The 8648-nt window shown below is 48.6% G+C and overlaps 1 protein-coding gene and 1 pseudogene across 2 annotated transcripts in view; both read left to right on the top strand.

The window, feature by feature from the left end:
• LOC308171550 (Golgi reassembly-stacking protein 2-like) overlaps positions 1-2816 on the top strand; it is a 9162-nt gene extending 6346 nt beyond the window's left edge. The window contains 2 exon segments of the mRNA XM_080546416.1: positions 481-600; positions 1396-2816. Coding sequence (XP_080402542.1) covers positions 481-600; positions 1396-1676 — 401 coding nt within the window. The 3' untranslated portion in view covers positions 1677-2816.
• LOC308171702 (large ribosomal subunit protein eL8-like) overlaps positions 1-8648 on the top strand; it is a 507482-nt pseudogene that overhangs the window by 307715 nt on the left and 191119 nt on the right. The gene's annotated exons all lie outside the window — the stretch shown is intronic.

The following is an 8648-nucleotide window of genomic DNA, read 5'->3' on the forward strand; positions in this document are numbered from 1 at the left end:
CCCCTGTAGAGTTCCTCTACTGTCAAAAATAAATAAATAAACTTAATTCTTCCTTCATCTAGCATTTTTGATTGCCAATGGCCTTTGGCCTGAGCATAGCATTGACTTACAACAAATACATTTATCTAAGTAAGTCGCTTTGCATACAGGTGTCTGCTAAATGGAAATGTCTTTGTGTTTCTGCTGCCTCATATATTGTTGTTGTTGCACCCAAATTGTGGAATGCACTGCCAGTTTATTAGGGATGCAACCTCAGCAAATATGTTCAAGTCAAGACTAAAAAATCTTCTTTTTAATATTGCCTTTAAATTACTAAATAATGAAATTATGATTATATAATGATTAAAGCATTTATGCAACATTTGCAGGAAAAGTGCTATATAAATAAAAGTTATTATTATTATTATTATTATTATTATTATTATTGTTGTTGTTGTTGCTAGGACGTGATGGTAACAGTGTGATGTCTGTGTTGCGTAGGTCTGCTGCCTCTCCCGGGCGGCCTGCCCCTGCTCCCCAACCTCGCCAACCTCAACCTCGCGCTACCGGACCTCAGCGCCGTGTCGCTAGCAAACATCACCGGGCTGCCGGGAACAACAGGTAAACACAGCTAGCGGCTAATGCTAACGGCGTTGGTGGTGTGTGTTGTCATTGCAGACAGAAGATGCTGCACCTACAGTTTATACAGGTCACCTTTCGGCGAAATTCTCAGTTTTGACCTCAAAATAGGTCATCCACGTGAATCTTGTAAATCTGCAGAAAAGTATATTTATGGGCAGGGCGTGGTGGGATCTGTCTCATCCAAGTCACATGATGCACGAGCTAACATCTTCCTGTCTGCTAAACTCCGCTGCCGTCAAAATAACTTTGAGCTTCAGGCAGATAAGGTACAATCCCAGACAGCGTGGAGAACACAGTCACGGTAAGAAACCTGTTTTCAAAGCAATTATGCAGGTATTAAGGTCAGGGCCGCCACTAGTTACACACGCGTGCTAGCGCCATCCATCTACCACCGCTAGTGCTAACGGTAGCGCTATCCATTTAGCACCATTAGTGCTAGCACTCTCTCCCCCCCCCTCCCTGTCAACAACAATGTTCCCTGCTCAGGTTAGCCGCACTTTGATCTTTTTCTTCGTTTTCAGGTAAAAAAATGTTGTGACTTTTTTGGGCCGTCAGCAGTTTGCACCCCTGTTATAGAGGAGAAGAATGTGGCTAAATAGTGATTATGGGGACTGATGCATCTCTCTCTCTCCTCTCTTTCTTTCTCTCTCTCTCCTCTCTCCTCTCTCTCTTTCTCTCTCTCTCCTCTCTCCTCTCTCTCTTTCTCTCTCTCTCCTCTCTCCTCTCTCTCTTTCTCTCCTTCTCCTCTCTCTCTCTCTCCCTCTCCCTCTCCAGGTTTCCCTCCCCTGGCCCCCCTCCCTCCCCTGAACCTGCCAGGCCTCGCCCCCCTCCCCCCCCTGCTCTCCTTCCTCCCCCCCACAGCCCCCCTCCCCGGGGTGACAGCCGCCCCAGCAGTAGCCCCGCCCCTCGACCCAGGAGCAGCAGCCCCAGTAGCCAGCGTCACAGTGACAGAGCCGGCGGTCACCACCGAGCCGGCGGCCGCCCCGCAGACCGTCCCCACGGAGACGGAGACCACGGAAACGACCACGGAAACGACGCCGGCGTCATCGTCGTAACACAGGAAGCAAGTTACTCTGCCAAACACCAAACCTATACTGCTCTCTCTGTCTCTCTGTCTCTCTGTCTCTCTGTCTCTTCTTCTCTTTCTTGTCTCTCTCTCTATCTCTCTCTCTGTCTCTCTCTCTCTCTCTGTCTGTCTCTCTCTCTATCTCTCTCTCTGTCTCTCTCTCTCTCTATCTCTCTCTCTGTCTCTCTCTATCTCTCTCTCTGTCTCTCTCTCTCTCTCTCTCTCTCTCTCTGTCTCCCTCTCTCCTATTTATTTGGCCTGGAGGACAGCAGCAGGTTGACTCAGTCTGAAGGCGACAGGGAGGGACGCCGGGCGTCAGATGAAGGAAGGGCAGCAGGGAGACAGGAGCACGTGGCCCTCCCAGCCGGGCGCTCTCACACAGCTTCAGTCTCACACTAACACACACACACCCTAAGCACACACCCCGGTGTTACAGTGTGGGCAGGTCTGACGGGATAGGATAGGTCTAAGCAATACGACTGATGTTCAATCCCTACAGATCTGTAAACACCAAGAGGGGGGGAAGGAGAAGGAGCTAGGCCTTTTTGTTTTTCTCAAACCGGTCAATTGTTTTCTGTACATTATTACTTGGGCTTTTTTTATTTTATTATATATATATATATATATATATTATATATATAAAACTTCCTTACCTACTAGTAGACAAAATGATTATTAGATTCTATTCGAATCCTTTATATATGCATTTTTTGTTAAATCGCTGTATGATTTTTTTTTCTGTTAAAGAACGAATCTGCATTGTTTTGCACCACATTTGTGTTTTTGAAATGATTAGGAATGTTTTGTCCGTATGTATCATGTCTCTACGCATCATTAGTCTCAAGATAGCTCTGTACCCTTCCACGCTGTGTGAGGATGGTAGGCGCTGACGGCCATGCTAGACAACCGTATCGTTTATGAACAAGGTTGTGACTGATTTGTTCATAATCTTATGCGCAAGGATCGTCGTTGGAATGTTATGTGTGGTTATAACAGGTACAATGTTGGGGTTCGTGTTCCTCTCTCTCGCATGACCAGCTAGGAAACGAAAGACGCAGTGAGGCTGTACAACCACAAAGGGGCGCTGTGTAACAACTTCATGAAAACCTACATGCATACTCGAGCAATAAAGCCAATGGAATTTTACACTACTTTAAATGTGTTGTTGTTTTTTTCGCTGAACCACGTGGCTGCATTCTATTTGTCAATCAAGGAAAAGTTTGCACTTAGTTGTCTTGTAGAATGGATGTTGCACCTTTCTACCGATTTCTTTGTTTATAATATAGTGTAATAATATATTATAAGTGCAATTTGCTTCCAGATAGTCTATACTGCAGTTTTGCAACTGTATATTACATTCTCAGAAACATTACCAGGCTTTGTGAATATCTGCTGCGCTGCGCAGCCGCCCGACTGCAATGTAGACGCCCTTGAACGCAGCCCCTGTCTGGTTAATAAAGCTGCAGGCTTGAAGTTCAGTCAACTCACCGAATTCCACTGCTTTTTGTTACGCACGGCAGCAGAACATCTTTTACGTGCGTTTACTTAAGAACAGGAAAAAAACACAACACAAGAAATGAACAAAGTCTGAGTGGGAATATGGATGACAGTACTATTGACACCTGTTCTGTTGTGGACGTGGTTGGGGAGGCGAGGGAGGAGGAGGTGGGAAATGAGCGGTGACACAAGTCGGTCGCTGGATTCGGACCGGGACTCACGCACGTCCACGACAGGTAAGGCCTATAATAATAATAAAATCACTTTTATTTGTATAGCGCCTTTCCTGCAAACGTTGTAGCTCAAAGTTCTCCAATCATTATATAATCATAATGTAATTATTTAGTAATTTAAAGGCAATATTAAAAAGATGGGTTTTTCGTCTTGACTTGAACATATTTACTGAGGTTGCATCCCTAATGTAAACTGGCAGTGCATTCCACAATCTGGGTGCATAAAATGAGAATGAGTATATAAATTATAATATAGTAATATAGAGGCAGTGATGTTGAGCGCATCTTTCCAGGCACAACTTGTCAACTTCTTGACCCCCCTTATTGGTATTTGATAGTAGTAAAAGGTATGTTCCCACCTCTCCATCAGACCCAGAGGTGAGTCCAGACGCGGGGGGTCTCCAGGAGGATAAGGAGGTCGCCTCCCGCGCCGTCCTGTTGGTGACCACCGGGGCGAGGAGGGGCGCGGTGCACCTGTGCTCGAGCGTCGCCGAGTTACTGCGCGAGAATAAACGGTTAGGGTATAGTTGGAGAGAGACTGTCTGCAAAATAAAAGCCAACAACACTCTCTCATTGTGTTGCAGAGTCACATGGGTCGTTTCAGCTTCCACCATGTCTGGAAAAGTTAACCATTCACTGCTCGTTTTGGTTTACTTTTTTGACCTTTGCTTATCTGTGTGTGTGTGTGTGTGTGTGTGTGTGTGTGTGTGTGTCATCTCTGCCCAGTAGTCTGCACAGGACCATCGAGGCCCAGAGAGTCCAGATAGAACAGTTGACAGTTCTGCGCTCGCTACCTGCCGGTCGCACGCAGCCCAACAGAACCCAGACCAGTCCTGTCCTCCCCCCTCCCTCCCCCTGCCTCCCCCCTCTCACTCTCCCACCCTCTGCCCACCTCCCCTCTCCCCCACCCACCACCACCTCCCCCCCTCCCTCCCCCTGCCTCCCCCCTCTCTCTCTCCCACCCTCCTCCACCCACTTTCCCTCTCCCCTTTCCACCACCTCCCCCCCTCCTTCCCTCTACCTCCCGTCTCCCCCTGCCTCCTCCCCTAGTGTGTCCTCCTGCAGCTCTGGGCGTGGCAGTCTGTCATCCAGCGCCACACCTCCCTGCCTCCCCCCTCTGCTGACTCCCGACCCTCACCCACCCCTCCTCACCCCTAAACAGCAGGTGGGTGTGGCCTCCCTCTTTCATCTACAAGATTTCTCTAAACGGGGCGGCGGTAGCCTAGAGGTTAGAAAGGCCGGCTAGCAACCGGAAGGTGGCTGGTTTGATCCCTGTCTCAGGAGGGAGCTGCATGTGCCCTTGAGCAAGGCACGTAACCCCTAATTGCTCCAGGGGCACCAACTATGGCTGACCCTGTGCCTATAGCAAAAAATACCACGTTCCAACAATTGACTGACAAGTTGATTGCGTGGTAAATAATAATTTAAAAAAACTAGAAAAGTCTTCTTCTAAAGGGAGCGGCGTGGAGAGAGGACGGCCTCTTGTTGTGTTGATGTTGTTGTTGTTGTTGTTGTTGTTGATGATGTTGTCTCTCTGTCAGCCGTCGTTTCTGCCCAGCGTGGAGGAGTATGGGTTACCCAGCATGCCTCTCTCTCCCTCCCCGCCGAGACAGCAGAGGACGGACAGGGGGGCTCAGAGCCCCCAACATGACGGGATGTCTGTAGACAGAGGTGGGTGTCTGCCCCCCCCCCCCCCCCCACCAACATGAACAGAGGCACACAGCAGGTCTATGGAGGGAAGACGACCCTGAGTGTCGGCTCAACTTCTTAGCCTTTCTCTCTCTCTGCAGTCAGGAGGAGGGGAGGCAGGGAGAACAGGAACCTGTTGTCTGCTCACCTCACAGACGCCTCAGGGCAGAAACACACTCTGAAGGTAAGGCCTCTGGCTGTAATAATAATAATAATAATAATAATAATAATAATAATAATAATAATAATAATAATAATACATTGTGACGTTAGAATTATAAGGTTCTATCTCCATTTTTGTCAAAATTCGTTTTTTACATAATCTGATCCATTAGGTGTTTATTAATGCCTGTGTGGTGTTATTTTAAAAATGTTGACATTTTTGAGTTAGTAATTAATCAAAAAGAAAGGTTCCATCTCACAAAACATAATGGAATGTAAAAGCTTTGACGCTCAATATCTCTGGACTGCCCTAAACGGAGATAGAACCTTATAATTCTAAGCTCACAACATTTTATTTGTAAAGCACTTTACACAAAGAATCTCAAAGTGCTACAATTAAAAACATAGAAAAAATAAATAAATTTAATATTTAATCTAAATTAGATAAAACAATAAACATTTTCAATTAAAAAAGGCTAATAAAAGGCTCTATTAAAAAGGTAGGTTTTAAGGCCTCGTTTAAAAGCATCCACAGACTCTGGTGCCCTTAGGTGGTCAGGGAGAGCATTCCACAGCCTGGGAGCAGCCGAGCAGAAGGCCCGATCTCCCATGATGCGGAGCTTGGTCCTGGGGGTCTTGAGGAGGTTGGTGGCAGTAGAACGGAGGGTGCGTGAGGAGGTCTGAGGGGTATGGAGGAGTTCCTTGAGGTAGGGGGGGGCAATTCCATGAATGCACTGGTGGGTGAGGAGGGAGACCTTGAATTCAATCCTGAGGGAGACGGGGAGCCAGTGAAGTGATTTGAGGATGGGGGTGATGTGATCATATTTGCGCACCCTCATCAGGATCCTAGCAGCGCTGTTCTGGATGTATTGACGTTTCTGGAGGCAGTTACTAGGAATCCCGATGAGGGGTGCTGTGTTCAGAATAGCATACTAGCGTACTATTCATACTAGGTCTATGTGTATGTAGTGCGTTTACACTGCATAGTATGTGAAATGTGTGTACGCGATTTATGAAACACAGGATAAGATGTAAATTCCTTTGTGCAGGCACGTACGTGAGAGTGTGTGTGTGTGCGTGTGTGTCGTCTTGGTGGTGGGGGGGGGGGCTGGGGTTAGGTTTAATTTCGGACGCATCATCAGTAGTGTTCCTCCAGGTCATGGGGTGTTTCGGCCATCACACTATACACCCTCGCCAGAGGTGGCCAGCTCAGGGGGATCAGCCCTGAACTTGCGTCAATCCTAATTCGTCATGAGAATGGCTGACGTCTCATGAGACTATGCAAGGCAGGGGCGTCCTTTTCCCTGAGTCAGGCCTAAGCTGACCGCATACCTTCTGGTTGGCTACTTCGGGGCCCAGCAGGGATCTTTCCTTCTCATAAAAAGCCACTGGCTGCTTCTTTCGGCTGCTTCCGATGCAGCTTTGATGGCTGAACGCAGGCTTTGGCCTCTGATTCCCAGGTCTGTAAACAATCTGGTGGTAGATCTTGCCACAAACCCTCTGCACCCCACCTCCACTGGGCGGACTTCAGTGTTCCAGCCGCGGTGTTGTGCTTCGGCGGCGAGCTCAGCATAGCGTAGATGTTTCCGCTCGTAAGCTTCATCCACTGCGTCCTCCCAGGGTACGGTTAGTTCAATGATGTACACCTTTTTTAGAGAAGGGGACCAGAGAACCAAGTCAGGTCTCAGGGTGGTTATGGCGATCTCTTTAGGAAACACAAGCTGTCGTCCAATATCAGTCAGCATCTTCCAGTCGCGGGCCAACCGTAGCTGGCCTCGCTCAGATGGTGTCGAGCTGCTCCTGGTAACCTTTGCCCCCTCACGGACAAAGGTAATTGCCTGTTGGTGGTTGGATGCTGATGGCGGTAGGGAGTTGGTGGCAGCTCGTTTGTCCTCCAGGGTGGATGCAAAGATCTTCAGGACTTGGTTGTGACGCCACGTGTAGCGTCCTTGGGCGAGACTAGTTTTGCATCCTGAAAGAATGTGCCTGAGGGTGGCTGGCGTGGAACAAAGGGCACACCCCGGGTCTTCACCATACCACTGGCCAAGGTTAACTGGTGTTGGAAGGACGTCGTATGTAGCTCTGATAATAAAGCTCAACTGCCTCGCTTCCATGGCCCACATGTCCTTCCAGCTAATCTTCCTCCTCTCCACACTGTCCCATCGCGTCCACTGTCCCTGCTTGGCAAGAGAGACTGCCTTGGCCCATCTTCCAGCCTCCTCCTGATGGCGTACTTCCTCCACCACCATCTTCCTCCGTTCTGGTGCTGTGGCCTTACTCCAAGCAGGGCGAGCAGCTGTTAGCCCGAAGCCTCCTCTTCCCTGCTGAACATACCCCACAATGTCAGCATGTTTGAGGGCTGCTGTTGCTTCCTCCACCGCTTTGGCTGGTGTCCATTTGCACCTGGTTGCCAAGGTTGGTGCGTTGTTGCTCACCACTAAATCTCTGGATTCATTCAGTGTCATCTGGAGTCTTGTTTTTGCACACTTGAACTCCTCTGTGAGACTGGTGAGGGGCAGCTTGAGGATGCTATCTCGGTAGAGACCTATGGTGGTAAGGCATCGTGGAATTCAGAGCCATTTCTTGATGTAGCCTGTGACTCCTCTTTCCAACTTCTCTACGGTTGAGATTGGGACCTCATACACTGCGAGGGGCCACAGCATCCGTGGTAGGAGTCCAAACTGCAGGCACCAAGCCTTTAACTTTCCAGGTAGCTGTGTTTTGTGGATGGACTGCAGGCCACTGCTGATACTAGATTCACCACAATTTCTGAGTATGCGGCATGAGGATACTTTTCATACTCAACTTCCCCCCTGAAATAAAAACAGTCAAAATCATCCCCCTTTCTAAAACTGCCATCCCCCCTTTCCATCCCTTATGTCATTTTATCAACGAACGTGATATTACTGCTATTTCAACATTTAGTTTTGCGCATATTGAGTAAAATACTGTGGGCGAGGGGGGGGGGGCACGCACACATGCAATGACATTTTTACCAAGTCACTGACACTGAAGTCACTGACGCTGTGGGGATGCTACAATTGTCCCCATATGATAAAATCCACCACCTCCCCTGATCTTCTTTTACAACTTGAGTACTGGTCATGCCCTACTGAGGGACTTTTTCACATGACCCTGTCACATGTTTGTTGCTTGTGAGCAGAAAAGAGAGAGACCACTGAGGAGGAGTGCCTCGTGTGGACCTTTGAGAGGAGAGAGGGAGAGGGAGAAGGAGGAGAGGGAGGAGAAGAGGGAAGAAGAGAGAGATGCCGTAGTATTATCACCTCCGGTGCTGGACCCACCCTCCACCAGGTACCAGCAGCTCTACGTCAGGTCTAACACCACACCTGACAACACACCTTCTACTGCACCTAAATACA

The sequence above is a fragment of the Nansenia antarctica genome (assembly GCF_963989245.1).
Source record: "Nansenia antarctica genome assembly, chromosome: 16".
Taxonomy (NCBI): domain Eukaryota; kingdom Metazoa; phylum Chordata; class Actinopteri; order Argentiniformes; family Microstomatidae; genus Nansenia; species Nansenia antarctica.